The sequence below is a fragment of the Phocoena phocoena genome, chromosome 20 (genome assembly GCF_963924675.1).
Source record: "Phocoena phocoena chromosome 20, mPhoPho1.1, whole genome shotgun sequence".
NCBI lineage: Eukaryota > Metazoa > Chordata > Mammalia > Artiodactyla > Phocoenidae > Phocoena > Phocoena phocoena.
Genome location: NC_089238.1, coordinates 11459002 through 11477404, shown reverse-complemented (window position 1 = coordinate 11477404; position 18403 = coordinate 11459002). Strand labels below are relative to the sequence as shown.

At 53.7% G+C, this 18403-nt stretch overlaps 1 protein-coding gene across 2 annotated transcripts; it reads left to right on the top strand.

Annotated features, from left to right (window-relative positions):
• The first annotated feature begins 606 nt into the window (after nt 1-606).
• Nucleotides 607-17077, top strand: DEDD2 (death effector domain containing 2). Of its 2 annotated transcripts, none has more exons than XM_065899052.1 (5): nt 607-672; nt 1285-1651; nt 3441-3563; nt 7040-7180; nt 15856-17077. In XM_065899052.1, the coding sequence occupies exons 2-5, from the start codon at nt 1324-1326 to the stop codon at nt 16233-16235; spliced, it is 972 nt and encodes a 323-aa protein (XP_065755124.1). In that variant the 5' UTR covers nt 607-672; nt 1285-1323; the 3' UTR covers nt 16236-17077. The 2 variants fall into 2 exon arrangements, 1 of the variants encoding a protein (XP_065755124.1); XR_010657680.1 differs by lacking the exon at nt 607-672 and having other exon boundaries at nt 1324-1651; nt 15856-16424; nt 16841-17077.
• Nucleotides 17078-18403: the final 1326 nt, after the last annotated feature.

Below are 18403 nucleotides of genomic sequence, written 5' to 3'. Positions count from 1 at the left end.
TGTAATCAGGAAGGAGGTATTGATTCCTAAGATGAGATGAGGGAGTCTTGGTCTTGATTGGGGAAGGAACTTATAGATGGGGGATTTCTGTTGGATGAGGAGGGATTGCAGTCGAGATCATGAGATGGCACAGATGGGATGTAGGTCTCCAAAAGAAGTAAGGGGCAGTCTAACGGAGGGGAGTCCAAGTCCGGATCATAAGGGACCTGGGTGCTACTCGGAGCCAGTACGGTCGTGATTGTGGTCCTTTGCCATGGGTAGCTGGGAGCAGTGGTAATGTGAGCGTCTAGGCCGTGATAAGGAGGGGGCTGTAGTCCGTGACATAAGTAGTTTCAACAGGTCGTGAGGGCACGAAGGACCCTGAAACTTATGTCACCGGCAGAAGCTATCCGGCAAAATGGTACCAGATCCAGCCCAGACGCGGAACCGCTCTCGCTCTGCGCAGGCGCAGTACAGGGCGGCCGGACGTTACGGTTGGGGGCGGGCCCGGAGGGAGGGGCTTGGAAGCCTCTCTCTGCGCTTGCGCTTAAGGGGCGTGGCGGTCGCACCTGCGCGAGTTGGGGGAAGGGGGAGGAGCGAGGTGACGCAGGCGTAATAATAGAGAAGGTGCCAGAAAGATACAAAACAAGTGGCCGCGGCCGTCGCCCAGGAGTCGTGAGGCGCCGGAATTCGGTGAGGATGTGGAGAGGCCTACAAGCTACTGGTGGCGGGTAGACCGGACCACCTGGGTGCTGGGGAGAGGGCGGTACCACCCTTACAGGGCGAGGGGGTCGGATTCGTACAGCGCCACCTGTGTGGAGCGAAGGGCTGCTTTGGTCGGTCCCATTGTAGGGGGCAGAGGGTCACTTTCGGACTGTACCACTTAGGTGGAGCTGTGGGGCTGGTCGGACAGTACCTCTGGACGCAGCCAAGGAACATGTCTGGACAGTAGTACCCATAGTCAAAGGGCAATTGGCGGGGTGGCCCGCGTTGGGCCCCCAGGCTTGTTCGAACCGAGTCATTTAGTCGGGTGGGAGGCCTGTTCGGAACATACCACCTGGGTAGGGGCATTCGGGCTGGGCCTGCCCGACTGGCCGGAGGACAAGAGGGGTCTGGCGTCTGGACCTGTTACTAGGGGACCTCGGGCGATACCATTCTCTTGCGGGAGAAGGGGGAGGCTAAAACGGCTGGGATGTGAGGGTGGCCCTGCCCGGCGGCACTCGGAAGGGGAGACGCACTGGCGGGGGTGAGGTCCGGGCCTCCGCGTCGCTGACCACTGCCCCCTCCCCGCTGTGTGTGTTCTAGGCCCTGGTTCTGAGCTTTTTCCGCCCCTCTCCCCCGGGTATGGCGCTGTCCGGGTCGACCCCGGCCCCGAGCTGGGAGGAGGATGAGTGCCTGGATTACTACGGGATGCTGTCGCTTCACCGTATGTTCGAGGTGGTGGGCGGGCAACTGACCGAGTGCGAGTTGGAGCTGCTAACCTTCCTGCTGGACGAGGTCCCCGGCGCCGCCGGCGGCCTGGCCCGCGCCCGCAGCGGCCTGGAGCTGCTGCTGGAGCTGGAGCGCCGCGGGCAGTGCGATGAGAGCAACTTGAGGCTGCTGGGGCAACTCCTGCGCGTGCTATCCCGTCACGACTTGCTGCCACACCTGGCGCGCAAGAGGCGCTGGCCAGGTATCGTGGAATGGGAGGGTGACAGACTTCCGGTGGGGAGAGGGCCTTGCTTTTGCTGGGCCTCCACGGTGTCTGATATGGAGAGTGCCATCTCAGTACGTGTCCCATCGCACTCTTTTCCTCCTCCCAGAGTATCAATGAGAAACACAAGAGGGAGGAGGCATGGCATTGGGAGGAGTGAGCCTTTGGGATTTGGCTACATCAATAGTGATGTTTGTAGTGTCTGTTTACAGAGGGCTTACTTCTTGCCGGGCACAGCAGTAAGCCCTTCTTCATATGTACTATCATCCTATATCCTCCCGGTAATCCTAAGAGGAAGTCCTGTCATCGTCCCCACTGTACAGGGAAAGCAGTAGGTTGGAGAATTTAGGCAGATTGCCCACATAAAACAGCTGAATCCTGTGTGCCCGGGGAATAGGGAACAGGAGATACAGCTTGACGGGACTGACAAAGTGTTCCATGAGGAACAAACATTTGGGAGGAGTATCAAGACTATAAGACAGGTGAACGATTTACTTTTTTTTATTCTGTATATGAAGATGACTTTATTTGAACGATTTACTTTTAGACGTGGTTATGGAAGGACTGAAACAGAGTAATGGAGCAGAGAGAGAAAGTAGGGAGTGGAATGCTTCAGAGTGAAAGGAGGTTAAGATTCCATAACCAGGGCTTCCCTGGTGGTGCAGTGGTTGGGAGTGCGCCTGCTGATGCGGGGGACGCGGGTTCGTGCCCCGGTCCGGGAGGGTCCCGCATGCCGCGGGGTGGCTGGGCCTGCGTGTCCGGAGCCTGTGCTCCGAGGCGGGAGGGGCCGTGGCGGTGAGAGGCCCGCGTACAGCAAAAAAAAAAAAAAGATTCCATAACCAGTCAAGACCTTTCTGAGAAGGAGGCATTTGAACTGAGGCTGCACTGCCACCCTGGTGCATAGATCTCAGAGTAGGAAATTCCAGGCAGAGGGAAAGACAAGCTTTTAAGTCCTGAGGTAGGACTGAGTTTGGCATTATCAGAGGCCAGTGTGGCAGGAGCAGAGGTCAAAGTAAGGGCACAGAGGTAGGTGAGAAGCCATGCCACATAGGAGCTTGCAGATAACACAGCTAGAAAGTGGGAGCTAGGATTTAAACCTTGCTGGTTTGTCTCCAGAGTTGGTGCCCTTAATCCTTGTAAGGGAAGTGCTCCTATAGGACAGCAGTCCTGAGAAGGTGAAGAGCCCCTTGTGTGCATAGGCTTTGTGCTTTTGAGCCCTTGGCGGGATTACTAGAGGTGCTGTGGCTAGTTTAGGGAGGGGTTTTGTGAGCTTTCCTGCCCAGGGTAAGCCCATGGGATTTGGGTAACCAGGAGAAAGGCATCCCTTGTGCAGAACTGACAGCATTTTTGGAAAAATATGTCTGGAGGTCAGGCTCTGGAAGAGAAGATCTGGGGACCCTGCAGAGGCCTGCTTACTCTTTGGGGCCTCAGGGAGAGCCGGGGGCAGTTGACAGATGGGGGCAGCCAGCATTGCAGGAATCCTGACCATAACTCAGCTTACAGGATAACTGACAGTTGGAGCTGCTGTAGACATGGATTGGGTGGCCCCAGAAGGTGATGAGTGTTTTACCCTGGGAGGCACCGAACAATTACTGGGCTGCAGGTGTTTGAGAGGGAGTGGGTATCTGGGCTTTGAGTTCTGGGGAACTAAGGCACCCTGTGGAGCAGGTTTTCTTCTGGGGTGGGGGTGAGGGGGTGGGAATTGGAGGCTGGGCCTGGGAGAAGTCGCAGGCTTTGAATACTTCTTTCCATTCTTCTCTCCCCACAGTGTCTCCAGAACGCTCCAGCTATGGCACGTCCAGCTCTTCTTCAAAGAGGACCGAGGGCGGCTGCCGTCGCAGTCAGCAGTCAAGGAGTTCTTCAGATGTTGAGCAGGGTCAGTGGGAGACAGGTGAGCCCAGCCCTGTGGGCGCGCCAGCAGTCTCTCTCTCTCCCTTCTGAACCCTGATGAACCTACCCCATCCTGACCCATCAAGGAAGGAGCCCGTGGGGGTGATTCTGTCTCATTTTTGCTTTGTGTTTGTGTGTGTGTTTGTTGTTGCAAAAGCACGTGTCTAGAAACAACTTATGGAATTGTTTCTTGTGGTTTTATATGTCATTTAAATGGCACCACATCATGGGTGTCATTCTTCACATGGCTGTCTTTGTTGGACATGTTTCTGAGATTTATTCATGTTGGGTTTCTAATTGGTTTTGTTTAATTGCCATGGCAATTAATTTATCCACTCTCCTCCCCTCCCCCAAGTTTTTTTTTTTTTTTCCAAGTTTTTAATCATTCAAACGTATTTCAAATACACCGAGAAGTGGAAAGATGAGTGCAGTGAATGTGTTTGTAACTTCCACGTAGACTCAGTAATTTTAACATTTTGCCAGGTTTGCTTTATGTGCATGTATGTGTAATTCTGTTTTTTCTTTTTTTTAAATATTTATTCGTTTGTTTTTGGCTGCATCGGATCTTAGTTTCGGCACTTGGGATTTTTCGTTGCAGTGTGCAGGCTTCTCTCTAGTTGAGGCACTTGCGGGCTCAATTGCCCCGTGGCATGTGAGATTTTAGTTCCCCGACCAGGGATCGGACCTGTGTCCCCTGCATTGGAAGGTGGATTCTCAACCACTGGACCACCAAGGAAGTCCCTAATTCTGTTTTCTTTTTGTTGAACTCTTTGAAAGTAAATTACAGGCATCAGGACACTTTACCCCGAAATTGGCAGGCATCTCCTGAGAATCAGAAGATTGTCTGAAACCACTTCAAGACTACTGTCATACCTAAGAAAGGACATAAATACTTATTCTCTGTTATCCTAATGGTCCATTTTCAGATCTTCTCAATATTGTCTGCACTTTCAGGATCCACTCATAGTTGTGTTGCTGTACATTCAGTTATTAGTCTCCTTAATCTCTTACTATGGAAACCCCCCCCCACTACCCCGTACCTTTTTCTTTTTTCCCCCCATGACATTGACCAGGCCACTTGTTTTGTACAATGTCCTGTTTGTTTCCAGATATGCCTGATAATTTCCTGATGGTATCATTTAACTTATCCGTCTGTCCCCTGTAGTTTGGGAATCGGGTTTGGAGAGTTGGTTAGATTCAGGTTACGTGTTTTTGGCTGGCATGCTCCTTGGTTGATGCCGTGGTCTTCGCATTAGAGCACATCAGGAGGCCTGGTTTTCCTGTTGTGAGTGAGCAAGTTCGATCACTTGGTTAAGGTGGTGTCTGCTGTATTTGTCCTTCGTACAGAGATATTTTTTCCCCTTGTGGTTAGTAAATAATCTGTGAGATGACACTTTGGCACGTCGTGTTCACCAACAGCATCCCCAGTGGGTTTAGCAGCCATTGGTGATCTCTGCCTGAACCAGTTGCTATACTGGTGTTCATGAAATGGTGGTTTTCTAATTCTCTGCTATGTCTATTAGCTGGCATTTCCTCAAGAGGAGTTTTACTTTTTTCTTCCCCTCCATCCCTCCCTCTCTCTTTTTACTTAGTGAGGGGTGTCACCATAGACTCATATATTCTTATTTATTTACTGTTATAATCAATTAGTTATTCTTCCTGATGTTCAAATTGGCTACATCCTGTGTCCTTTTGATGTGTCTCCATCATTCTTTGGGTGCTTCCTGCTTTGTAGGACTGCAAGATGGACTGCAAGGTGTCCAGGATTCACTTGTGTTTTCCCTTCCCCAGCCCTGGAATCCGCTGTTTCCAGAAGCCTGGTTTCTCTTAGAGGCAGCGGTATTTGGAGACCAAGATCCGGGTGCTGAGTGTGCGCATTGTTTTTAGGCGCTTACAGTGAACAGAACTAGAAATTGCTTTTCATAAAAGTTCATATTAGGGGCTTCCCTGGTGGCGCAGTGGTTGAGAGTCCGCCTGCCGATGCAGGGGACATGGGTTCGTGCCCCGGTCCGGGAAGATCCCACATGCCGCGGAGCGGCTGGGCCCGTGAGCCATGGCCGCTGGGCCTGCGCGTCCGGAGCCTGTGCTCCGCAACGGGAGAGGCCACAACAGTGAGAGGCCCGCGTACCGCAAAAAAAAAAAAAAAAAAAAGTTCACATTAGCATTTTCAATTCAAACATAACATTATAAGGATTTTTTTTTTTTTTGGCTGTGCTGCTTGCGGGGATGTTAGTTCCCTGGCCAGGGATTGAACCTGCGCCCTCAGCGGTGAAACTGTGAGGTTGTAACCACTGTACCACCAGGGAATTCCCTACAAGGACTTTTTTTTTTAATTAATTTATTTTTGGCTGCATTGGGTCTTTGTTGCTGCGTGTGGGCTTTCTCTAGTTGCGGCTAGCGGGGGCTACTCTTCGTGTGGTATGCGGGCTTCTCGTTGCGGCGGCTTCTCTTTGTTGCAGAGCCTGTCTCTAGGGTGCGCGGGCTTCAGTAGTTGCGGCACACGGGCTCAGTAGTCCTACGAGGACTTTTTTGTCTTACACTGAAAATCTTGGTTCTTGGTAACATTAAGACATGGACTTATTTTGCTTTATTTTACAACAATAATGAAATAGCTTCAAATTTATAATGTCAGTACCACTGCTGTGTCTACTGAATGAAACATAAGATATTTTTGTGGTTCTAATTGTTTTCAGAGTATATCCTACTGAGAGTTTACAGTCAGAATGTTCTTCCTAGTTACTTAAGACCCTTCTTTTTTCTGCTTCTTGTTACTGATTTTATATATAGCTAGATCCATTTGTTTCTGTTTGTGTTTAATTTTATGGTTTGTTTCTTTTGTCTCTTGTTAAATTTTTGAGTATGTTGTAAAACAGTTACATGATTCCAAAGTCAAAACTAAAGTATGTAAAAAAGATGTTCTTAGAAGTATCATTTCCGTTGGTATTTCTCTCCTTCCCAATAGATAATCAGTTTCATTCACTTCTAACATAGCCTTACAGTGTTTCATCTTGCAAAAATAGCAAACAATGTATATATTCTTGTTTCCTCTCCTTTTTTATACAAAACATAGCAAACTGTAGATATTTGTTTTTCACTTGCTTTAGTTCACTAAGCAGTCTTTTGTGGAAATTACTCCGTGTACTTTTTGCCAGACATTTACATTGTCTTCAGGTTTATGTGGTCAGGAACTATAAACAGAGCTCCAGCTACTGGTGTCCTGCCTGTTTCCTGGGGTGAGTAGTCAGGGTTTCTCTGGGGTCACACCTGAGAGTGGGACTGCCAGGTGGTGGGGTGTGCTCGTCTGTCCTTCCAGATGATGCTAACTTGTACTTATTAGCCATCTTATGGCCCAGGAAGCAGAGGGGCTCACCCAGGGTCTGACAGCGTGGAGTACAGCCTTGAGCGCTTCCTTGGGCACCCACCTTGGTGCTCCACCCATCATCTGGTCTTCAACCTACACCATCTTTCTCTCCTCAGGTTCTCCCCCAACTAAACGGCAGCGGCGGAGTCGGGGCCGTCCCAGTGGTGGCGCCAGACGGCGGCAGAGAGGAGGTCCAGCCACCCCCCAGCAGCAGCAGGAGCCAGCTGGGCCTACCTCAGAAGGCAAAGTGACCTGTGGTAGGTGTCTGTGCGTGCCTTGGGAGTGCATGTGCAGTGCCCGTTGCAGCCAGTAGAGCTGAAGGGTGGGAGAATGGGCCCTCATCTGGGGTGTGACACCCAGTGGGTGGGCAGCAACTCCATGCATCTGTACAGCACAGTGGAATCCCTGTCTTTTCTGTTGCCTACTCGCTTGTCTACATCCTGCCCATAGTTGAAGGATTGTGTTGTGTGCCGCCTCCTCCAGGAAGCCTTTCCTGACAGTCCCCTGCCCTCAATGTCATTTTTTGTTGGAGGAGCCAGGCAGGGGCTGAGCAGCTGGGCCTGGCAGGCCTCAGAGCAGATGGGAGTTAGATTTTATTCTGAGTCAAGGGCTTTCCAAGGGTTTTTAGCAGGGGAGTGAAGTGATCTGATACCAGTTTTTAAAGGAACTCCAGTTTCATCTGGAAAATCAGTTAATAAATGAGTTACAATTTGCAAAGTGTTTAGAACAGTGCTGGACATGTAGCACATGCTCTGTAGGTGCACATGAAATAAATCCACAAAGTGGAAGCAGGGAAATGAGTGGAGGGGCTTCACAGTCCAACAGGATGAGGCAGAGGTCTGGCCTGGGGTAGTGGCGCTGGAGAGGGTGAGAAGGAGGTGGACTTAAGGAAATAAACATTTTGGATATAGGGTTGACTGTACCTGCAGACAGGTGGGTTGGATGGGTTAGGGGACTCTGCTATGCAGACTCATGCAGACCTTGCCCTTAAGAAATTCTCACTGGTCCTAAGGGGAGGACACAGGCACGGGTAGGGCGCACACTCTCTCACACACTCCCACACGCCCCTCTGGTACCCCCTCCTCTGAGTTGGGCAAGGCTCTGGTCACAGAGGGTATCAGCTGGTGAGAGGCTCAGGCTGGGTGGGTGGGGGTGGAATTATAGGAGGGAAGGTTGAGGGGCAGGTGGCAGCAGCTCTGCATCCCCCAGGAGACCTTGGCCTCAGGGCGCTTCCTCCTGCCATCTGCAGAACCTCCAACCCCCAGAGTGCATGAGCCTGCCTCCTCCCGGTGCCCATTGCGGTCCCCCAGACCCTGGTGGTCCTAGCCGCTCCCTAGATGAGGCTGTAGACACCTGTGCTGGCTGCTTTCAGGAGGAACAGGCCAGTGGAGCTAGCCTGAGTCCTCAGACAGCCCGCACTTGAGGGGGTGGCTGTTTGGTCGTGACTCTCCCCAGAGTCAGGAGTTAATTACCAGAGCCACCCACTGGCTGGGTGGCCTAGAGGGTCACTGCCTCCCTAGGGAGCAGGCCAGGCTGAGGCCGTGAGGGGTCTTGCTGCTGGAGGCCTCCATCTCTTCTCTGAGGCTGGGGAGGTTGTGACCCTGGGTGTGGCTGTCTCTTGCTGTGGGGCGTGGCTGCGCAGGTCTGACTGCTGACTCACCAGGCAGGGTGGGGCTGGAGTGAGGCTTTCCCCAGTAGGGCCCTGAAAATGGAGATGGCCTAGTCCCAGGGGTGGAAGGAGGTCCCTCCAGACCTGAGTGAGGAACGGGTCTGCCATTCTTGCTTCCTCCTCACCTGTGATAGCTGTGGGGGTTGAGCCCCAGGCAGCTGCCTTCCACTGAGGGATAGAACCAGACTGAACTCCGGAGGCCCCAAGAGTGTGAGGAAGGGGCCATGGGGGATCCTGGGCTCAGACACAGGACCTCTGAGTCTCTACATCCCTCTCAGGGCCGTCCACTGCGCCCTGCGCTGAGCGTGCTCCTCACCTGACCTTGAATTCTCAAGACGGCCCTTGAGGTAGGGATGCCGTCCCCCATTGTGTGGAGGGGCAGGGCTGGACCAAAGCTCGGGTTTGCTCATTTGGTTGGTCCACGTGTGTTTATAGAGCATTGACTACCTGCTTACATCCCACAGAAGGGACTGGAGGCCCCTGCCCTCATGGAGCTTGTGTTCTGGTGGGAGGAGAAGGCTAAGGGAAGGAAGAGAAACTTCAGATGTCAGCTGTGAAGAGAAACAAGCAGGGGGAGGGGGTAGAGAATGATGGAAAATCCAGTTCTAGGTGGATTTTCAAGGTAGGGTGGTCTAGGAAGGCCTCTCAGAAGACAGGAGGAGAGGTAGGAGTGTGTGGATGGCTGAGGTAGGGTGTTTCAGATTGAGGGGACAGCAGGAGCAGAGGCCTGTGTGGGGACATGGCAGTGGTGGTGCTGGGACCGAGAGGAAGCTGGCAGAGCTGGAGCAGAGGGAGTGCGGGGAGGCTGCCAGGAGGTGAGGGCAGGAGAGGTGACCAGGGGTCCATCCTGCAGAGCCTGGGAGCCACGGGCCAGGCTTTGCGTTTGTTTAAATGATGGAAAGCAGTGGGAGGACTTGAATGACAGGCTGCACTTTGCTTTTTTTTCCTTCAGTGTTTCCTATGGAGAAGAAATAGAAGCAGATTAACATAACGAATCCTGGCTCCCTGGCCCCCAACCTCAGCAGTTGTCAGGTCATGGCTCATCTTGTTTCATTAGCCACGTTGTTTTGGAGTCAGTTCCAGGTGTCCTTTTATTTCACTGGTAGATTTTTCACTGTGTATTTCTAGAAGATGAGAACTGGGGAGTTCCCTGATGGTCCAGTGGTTAGGACTTGGACTTGGCGCTTTCACTGCTGTGGCCCGAGTTCAGTCCCTGGTCGGGAAACTAAGATCCTGCAACCTGCGCAGCCAAAAAAAAAAAAAAAAAAAAGAGTAAGAATTCTTAAAAAAAAAAAATCACACCAAAAAAATAACAATAACTTCTTACTCTCATGTGTCTGCTCAGTGCTTTAATTTCTAATTCTTATAAATATTGGTTCTCTTAAGTCTCTCCTAATTTATAGGTTTCCCCCATCACCTCTGATTTCTCCCCCACCACCCTTGTATCTGTTGAAAGTAGTTGTCCCGTAGTGTTTCCCAAAGACTGGCTTTTGCAGATTGCGTTCTGTGGTAGGATTGACTGAACATGTTCCCCTGTCGTATTTCCTGAAAATTGGTAGTTGGGCCTGGAGAGGCTTGATCAGATTGTGGTTTGATGGTTTTGTTTTTTTATTTTCTTATTTTGGCCACGCTGTGCGGCTTGCAGGATCTTAGTTTCCTGACCAGGGATTGAACCCCCGCCCTTGGCAACGGAAGTGCTGCATCCTAACCCCTGGACCACCAGGAAATGCCCTTTTTTTAAAAAAAAAATAATAATTTTAATTAATTAATTTTGGGGGCTGCATTGGGTCTTCGTTGCTGCGCATGGGCTTCTCATTGCGGTGGCTTCTCTTGTTGCAGAGCATGGGTGCTAGGCGCACAGGCTTCAGTGGTTGTGGCACGCGGGCTCAGTAGTTGTAGCTCGAGGGCTCTAGAGCGCAGGCTCAGTAGTTGTGGCGCACAGGCTTAGTTGCTCCGTGGCATGTGGGATCTTCCCGGACCAGGGATCGAACCTGTGTCCCCTGCACTGGCAGGTGGATTCTTAACCACTGCGCCACCAGGGAAGCCCCCCTTCTGTTTTTTTTCAAGCTCACCTCCTAGGTGGTATTGTGCTCTTCCTTTAGGAAGCAGGCAGAGGCTGCTTGTCTCTTAACTGCCCTTGGTGGCAGCAGCTGCTCACTGCCTCCATCCATTAGTTCAGGAAAGGTTGAAGAACTTTACAGTGACACCGTGACTCTGGCTGTGCCTTGGGGAAAAGACTGGAGCAGGAGAGGGAGCCGGCTTTTGTCCAGAGGAGGTGCTGGTATTGGTGTGGCATTGGAGGGTGGAGTCTGTCCCTTAGAGCTTACTGGCTGATTCTCTCTCCTGGGCACAGGTCCTCTGTGTCCCCAGCCTTTCCCGGAGGGGAGACCTGAGTGAGAGTCATCCCTGGCCTCCGGCACAGGGTCTGGCACAGAACGCTGCTCACCTGCTCACCTGGGCCTGTCCCTCATACCTTTCCTGATCTCCCACTGGAAAGCCCCTCCCATTTCCCTCTGCGGCCCATTCTGTCCCAGAAGAGAGACTGATGAGGTGTCGGGTAGGGGAACAAGAGAGTGTTGGGGGGCTTCCCTGGTGGCGCAGTGGTTAAGAATCCGCCCTGGTCCAGGAAGATTCCACATGCTGCGAGTAACTAAGCCTGGGCACCACAACTACTGAGGCTGTGCTCTGGAGCCCACGAGCCACAGCTGCTGAACTCATGTGCCACAACTACTGAAGCCCGCACGTGCCTAGAGCCTGTGCTCTGCAACAAGAGAAGCCACCGCAATGAGAAGCCCATGCACCACAACGAAGAGTAGCCCCTGCTCTCCACAACTAGAGAAAGCCCGTGCGCAGCAATGAGGACCTAATGTAGCCAAAAATAAGTAAACAAATTTATTATTTTTTTAAAAAAAGTGTGGGGGCCCACCTGAGTGCAGGAAGCGGGAGCAGCTCTCCTCTGGAGGAAGACGGGGCCCCACCCTCCGTCCTGGGGGCAGGGAGCATCTCCCTACCATTGGCGAGGGACTGTTGACAAATGCTGTTGACCAAGCATTTGGTGTGTTCCTGGCCGGAGGAAACTGTTCAGCCGCCTTCAGCCTTCCCCGAGTGCTGACCTGGCGCTTTTTCTGACCGCCCTGCTGCTTCTGCAGAGCAGCTGGAGTTGTCTTGGTATCCTGAGGCCACTTCCTTCCTGCTGCATCCAGCCTTGTAATCCTCACAGTGGCCCCATTAGAACAGGTACTGGAGTGAGGTTGTTTTATGGAGGAGGCCACCGAGGTGCAGAGAGGTGTGGTCAGCTCAGGAGGCCCCAGACTCCCTGCCCCAGCCTGCCAGGGCGTGGTCAGCCCTGCGCTTCCAGTTGTCCCCTTGTACCCTTTTCCACCATGCTGGCCCCCAGCCTGTGAATGCCCCAAGTTCATTTTTTGCCTCTGGACTTTAACACACACCGATCTCTTCTGGGAAAGTCACTCCTCTTTTCACTGCTTTCCTGTCTCGACTTACTTGTCCTCTTTCACATTTTACTTCCAGTGTCATTTCCTGGAGAGGTCCTCTCTGATTGTTTCGATCTGAATCGTTCTCTATAATTTCCTCTCCTGACCCTTGGAATGTCTTTTAATTATGGACTTCTGTGTATGGTTGTATGAGAGGCAGCAAACAGGATAGGGATAGTTAAAAGAGCTTGGGCTCTGAAGCCAGGCATCTCGGTTGGAACTCCAGCTCTGCCATTTCCTGCCTGTGTGGCCTTGGGCAGGTGACTCATCCTCTGTGCCTTAGTTTCCTCATCTACAAAAAGGGGACAAATAGCACTGCCTCATAAGGTTGCAGGCATGATCAAAAAGGTCAATAGGGCTTCCCTGGTGGCGCAGTGGTTGGGAGTCCGCCTGCCGATGCAGGGGACACAGGTTTGTGCCCAGGTCCAGGAAGATCCCACATGCCGTGGAGCAGCTGGGTCCGTGAGCCATGGCCGCTGAGCCTGCGCATCCGGAGCCTGTGCTCCACAACGGGAGAGGCCACAGCAGTGAGAGGCCCACGTACCGCAAAAAAAAAAGAAAAAATAAAGGTCAATAGATGTGAAATGTGTGAAGGTAGTGCAGTAAGTACTATATAAGTGTCACCTATGGTTAAATTATTTTGGCGAGGAATAAAGAGAGATTGTGCATGATGCCCATGGTTCAGGGCCGGGGTGGAGTGGTGGCTCAGATAACACACATCTCTCCTCTTCTCCAGTGGAGTTTCCCTGTCTTCCCCTTCTGTGTACCGTCCTCTTGTGTTTCAGACCAGAGGTTGGGCCATGTCTTCACCTGTATTTGGGATAATGAAAGTGCTGTGAGGACTCAGGGGTTAAGACAGGGAAAGCACCTGGGTAGGGTCTGGCCTATACAAAGTGCTCCTTGACTGGGGCTTACATGTCTTCCAGTCCCACTTGTGGCGGGGCGCTCGTGTCTCCCCACCGTCCCTGGCACTTAGTAAATGTCTGTTGAATGGAAGGATGAATGGGACACATGAGGGTCCCCCCTGATCCTGTCCTCCTTCCACCCCCACCATGTCCGGTGGGCTCTGGGAGAATAGACAGTGTCCACCGCAGGTCTAGTAGCAGTCTGTGCTGAGGATAAAGGCCATCTGGGAGGGGATTCACCTGGGCGGGCCACAGGTCCCGTGAGCCGGGCCTTGGTGGGTGATGGGCATTCTGGTCAGAAGAGGTGGACAGGTCATTTTGTGAGTAAGGCTTGTACTGGGACCACTTCCCTTGTGACTGGAGGGCAGGGTATGGGAGGATGTAGCTGGGATTGAAGGAGGAGGGGAGGGGAGGAGGTTGGCTCAGGGGCCCAGGTGAGAGAGGGCGAGGCCTAGGCAGGGGCTGTGGCGGTAGAGAGGTGAGTGTTGAAATTATAGTTCCTGTTTTGGGGTGCCTTCGGCGTCTAGGCCCTGGTCACATGCTTCATGAGTTGCCTAATGTAATCCTCATGACCCCATCGTGCAGCAGGGACCTCTTGTTTGTTTGTTTTTCAGATGGGGAAACTGAGGCTCAGAGAGGTGAGGTCACATGCCCAAGGCCCCACAGCTAGACAGTGGCGGAGCCAGGACTCGCCTCAAGGTCTGTCGTTCTCCGCCACCAGGCTCTGTGCCTCTGCCACTGAGCAGCCCGTGTGGCCTTGGACAGGTGCTGCTCCTCCAGCCCCCTGCCTCCCAGCCCACGCTACGGAGGCGTGGTTAGACACTCGGGAGTCCAGGATGTGGGCCCAGAGGTCTTATCTGATCCTTAGCATGGAGGGAGCCAGGTCTGAGTGTTGTGGGAAGTCCTGGGGGCTAAGGCCAGGTAGGTTTTCCTGGGCCTCAAGCAGAGAGGGTGAGCTTCCCCTCAAGACAGAAAAAGGAAGCATTTGGGGTTTGGGGTGGGAGGAGGAAGTGGGTAGTGCTGAGAAGTCGCCTGGGGAAGCAGGGACTTGCCTTCTACTTTCTGCTCTGTGGTGACACAGTCTTTGAAAGGTGAAAGGAGTCAGGGGTATGACACTTCCCCTCCCAGAGCTTCAGTTACCTCATCTGTCAAATGTGTTCATTGCGGCCCCTGCCCCACAGGGCTGATCAGGCTGAATCTCCAAGGGCAAAGCGTTTGGCACATCAGAGCTGCTGGTGGCTGCCATTTTTTAGCACCCATTGGTGGACCGTCATCTGAACAGGCTTTCCAGTAGGGGTTGTCCCCTGGTTTAGGCAGGAACCTGGGCTCAGAGAGGTGGTGACTTGTCCCAGGTCACATAGCTAGCGCCTGAAGGCTCCTGGATTAGAATCAGCTCCACTGACCTGAGGCTGCTCTGTGGGGTGTGGGAGAGTCAGTGCCCTCTGTCATGCCTTGCTACTCCCTGGCCGTGCGACCTTGGGCACATCATTTCTCTTTGCCTCTGTTTCCTCATCTGTGAGTTGGGGTGACAAAAGGGCCTGCCTCACAGGGTCGTTTGTGAATTAAATGAGTTTGTGTGATTCTGCTGCTTGTCATTTCCAGCTTATAGCAGATCCTCAGGATGGCCTGTGTTGTGAGTGGAGAGGAAGTTCTGTTAGTAGCCCGATTCACGGGTGGGAATTCAGTAATCCCGCAGGGGGGTGATACGCCTGAGATCACATTTACAGGGGTAGCCTTGGAAGTTCCGTGTCCTATCCCCTGCACAGAGCTGCCACCACATTTGGGTGGACGTAGGCAGGGTTATAAGTGACAAACACAACTCAGACTGGCTTAAGCAAAAAGGAACTTGATTATTGCTAAAGATCCAGGCGCTCCACGCACATGTGATGAACCTCAGGAGTCTTTTCCTCTCTGTCCTTGGCCTTGTGTAGGTTTCATTCTCTCCCCTCCTGGTGGCAAAACGGCCCCCAGCAGCTATGGGCTTAACAGCCCACCTTCTTGGCAGCCTCTGTGGAAAGAGAGCTCCTGCTTGCAGTAGAGCCAGCCCAGTTCCAGCCTTGAGTCTCCTGGGCCTGGTGCTTGCTTGGTGGTTGTGGGGCTGAGGATATGACTGGCCCCACATGAATCTCCCTGTTCGAGGACGCAAGAGGGGTAAAGCTGCTTACCTAAAAGCAAGTCCATTCATTCGTGCCTTGGTTCTTTCACAAATGTGTATTGAGTACCTACTGTATGTCATGGGGCTACACTAATGAACAAGACAGACAAAAATCCCTTCAGGGAGCTCACATTGGGGGGGAGACAGGTGATAAGCCTGACGGTAAGGGAGAGCTTAGGGTAGGTTAGAAGGTGATAAGTGCCTTGGGAAGAAATGGAGCAAGGAAAGGGGAACTGGGAATCCTGGGGCCGGGTGGTGGTGGTAAACAGGGTGGTCAAGGTAGGCTCACTGGGGAGGTGGCCTCTGAGCAAAGGCCTGTAGGAAGTGAGGGAGTAAGTCCCATGGGCGCTGGGGAGAGAACACCCCGGGCTGAAGGAGAGGCAGGGCCGGGCGGAACCTGCCTGCTGGTGGGGGGGGTGGGGCAGCGAGGAGGTGGTGAGGCTGGAGTGGGGCACATGAGGGGAAGAGCAAGGCCACCAGGTCAGGAGGTAACAGGTCAGACCACAAGAGAGAAGCGGAGTGAGGGTGTCACCCGTACTTGGGTGTGGTTACCAGAAGGGGGAAGGTTGTGGGGCTGGTGCAGTGCAGCCCACAGTGAGGGGCAGCAGGAGGAGGCTGGAGGGAGCGAGGGAGGGTGGCGGTCCCCCTCTTCCCCTTGGCCCCGCTGCGCCGTGTGTCGGCCCCTCCCTGACCAGTCCCTCCTTCTCCGCAGACATCCGGCTCAGGGTGCGAGCAGAGTACTGTGAGCATGGGCCGGCCTTGGAGCAGGGCGTGGCATCCCGGAGGCCCCAGGCCCTGGCACGGCAGCTGGACGTGTTTGGGCAGGCCACGGCGGTGCTGCGCTCTCGGGACCTGGGCTCTGTGGTCTGTGACATCAAGTTCTCAGAGCTCTCCTATCTGGACGCCTTCTGGGGTGACTACCTGAGTGGTGCCCTGCTGCAGGCCCTGCGGGGCGTGTTCCTGACTGAGGCTCTGCGTGAAGCCGTGGGCCGGGAGGCTGTCCGCCTGCTGGTCAGTGTGGACGAGGCCGATTACGAGGCTGGCCGGCGCCGCCTGCTGCTGATGGAGGAGGAGGGGGGAAGGCCCGCCTGAGGCCTCCTGATCCTGCATCTGGCAGGACTGACCCACCTCCTCGCCTCTGGGCCACCTTCTCCCCTGGAGGATGTCGACCATCTCTACTCCTAGAGGACTGTCACTCTGCTAGCTCTGAGGACTGTGACAGCCAGGCCCCTTGATAGACCCTCCCACAGGATGTGGGCTTTGAGGCCTAAACCACTTCCAGCTGAGTTTCCTTTCCAACCGCCCCCCCCCCCCCCCCCCCCCGCCGCGCCCCTTACCCCCCGCCCATTAGGTGCGTTCCCTCAGCTTCAGGAGGCCAGGGGCTCAGGCCTGCAGATCCGAAAGGAAGGGAGGCATAGCCACACACCAAAGGCCCCTTGCACATCGTATTCCTGACCCTGGGCTGTGTGCGTGCACACACGCTGCCCCCTCTGAAATCTCCTGGGCTCCTGCCCTGGCCTGTTCCACTTACTGCTTTGGCCTAAGGGCTTCTCTCTCAGGATCTCTGATTATACCGCCCCCCAGCCCTGAGCTTCAGCCACAGCAGTGGGCACTGGAGCTGGGGTGCATCTGGGGTCTGCTCACCTTGCCTGCACATCTCTACAGCCAGCCGGGCTCTGCCCAGCTTCCACACACAGACCTGGCTCTCCCCCTTCTCCTGCTCCCCGAAGCTGGACACAGATTTGCACATGGATCTGCACCGAGTGTCACACATGTGTTGCAGCGGCATCAGACCAACTGTGCTGTTTCCCAGGAGGCCAGGACCAGGAACCAGCTTCTTTCTCAGAAAGGGAAGGCAAAGGCTTGGGGCTGATGGGAAAGGCCTTTTATGAGTGACACCAATAAAACTGCCCTTGATAGGGCATAGGTGGGCATCACGGCTGTACTCTTTCCTTTATGGGCTGGAGGAAGGAGCTGATTAGAGCCTGGGCGCAGTACCAATCCCGGAGTTCCTCGCCTGGTATCTGGCTGGAGGGTGGGCAGGATGCTGGACCGTCATGTGCCGGCTGCTGCCACGGTCTTGCCCTCCTTTTGGCTTCAGTTTCCTCATCTGTTGAAGGAGGAAATACTGCCTTGGAGTCATAGACTCTCTCAACCTCATTCACACATGCTTCGCTCCTGTATGTCCTTGGGAGTGCTGGTATTTTTTAACTAGTTCGGTGAGGTGGGCTAGCTGTCTATCTCCAAGGCCGACAGAGCCCAAGGGTTTGGAAACCAAATGGGTCAGCAGCCAGTGCTCTCTGCCTAGAGCCCCTCTCCAGGTGGCTCTTCACCCCTCACAGCTTCTGGACAGTTACTAATCTTAAATCTGGATCTCTGTTGTTTCTCCCCCTGAGGCCAAACACTGCTTCCTGCTGCCCCGTGGCTACAGCTGAGGTTGTGGCCTCTTGCTCTTTCCCTACTCCTTGTTTTAAGAGTGTAGGAACTCAAGTTCCGTACACAATACTGGGGGCTTTCCTTCCTGGGTGAGAAGGGGACCTGGGCTGGGAGTTGGGGAGGGGGAGGGCAGGGATTCCCAACTGCCGGCTTTTCTTGGGGGAAAGGATGCAGCTATCCACGCCTGGGAACCTGTCCTGGACCCCTGACCTGTGTTGATATACAGGGATACAGTGGCAAGTCTAGGAGTTGAATCCTGTCCAGGAGTCATAGACCTGATCTACCTAGTTACTGTGTGATCCCAGACTGTCTCCATTTACCTTCTCTGGGAGGGAGGTAATGTCTGCTGGGCACCTAGATAAGATCTATTTAATACTTAGCCAGCTGTGTGAAGTAGGGATTTTGGAAGTGACTTGCCTCAGGAGTAGAGAAGCAATGAGATGGAAAACAGCTCTCCACTGGTGGATGCCGTCTGGTTGGGAAGGCAGGTAGGGGCTTCCAGGTGCTTTCTCCTTCCCTCAACTAGGGGAGTCTCCTTGGCTGGTATGGGACATAGGCTTTCTTTTCACGACCTGTCAACATTTGGGGTCTTCCTCTACCTGGGGCTTCCCGTGCTTGGGGGGTGGGGGTTGCTGCTTGACCTCACTTACCCTGAGCTAAACTTCAGCGTCCGCCTCTCCCTCAGGCCCTGGGGCGTCTCCCCACCAACCTCCAGGTTGCCAGCGGTGTGCCCAGCCTCTTTAGCGGAGAAGGTTCAGGCCCTGGCCCTTAACCCACCTCCACTCCCATCCCCAGTTCAGTTCCTTGCTGAAGCCCCCGCCCCC

Excerpts from the sequence above, each read along its gene's own strand:
- DEDD2 (XM_065899052.1), top strand. The coding sequence starts at position 1,324 with ATGGCGCTGTCCGGGTCGACCCCGGCCCCGAGCTGGGAGGAGGATGAG. Across the intron at positions 1,652-3,440 it reads GCGCAAGAGGCGCTGGCCAG|TGTCTCCAGAACGCTCCAGC; the intron begins GTATCGTGGAAT and ends CTCTCCCCACAG. Across the intron at positions 7,181-15,855 it reads AGAAGGCAAAGTGACCTGTG|ACATCCGGCTCAGGGTGCGA; the intron begins GTAGGTGTCTGT and ends CCTTCTCCGCAG.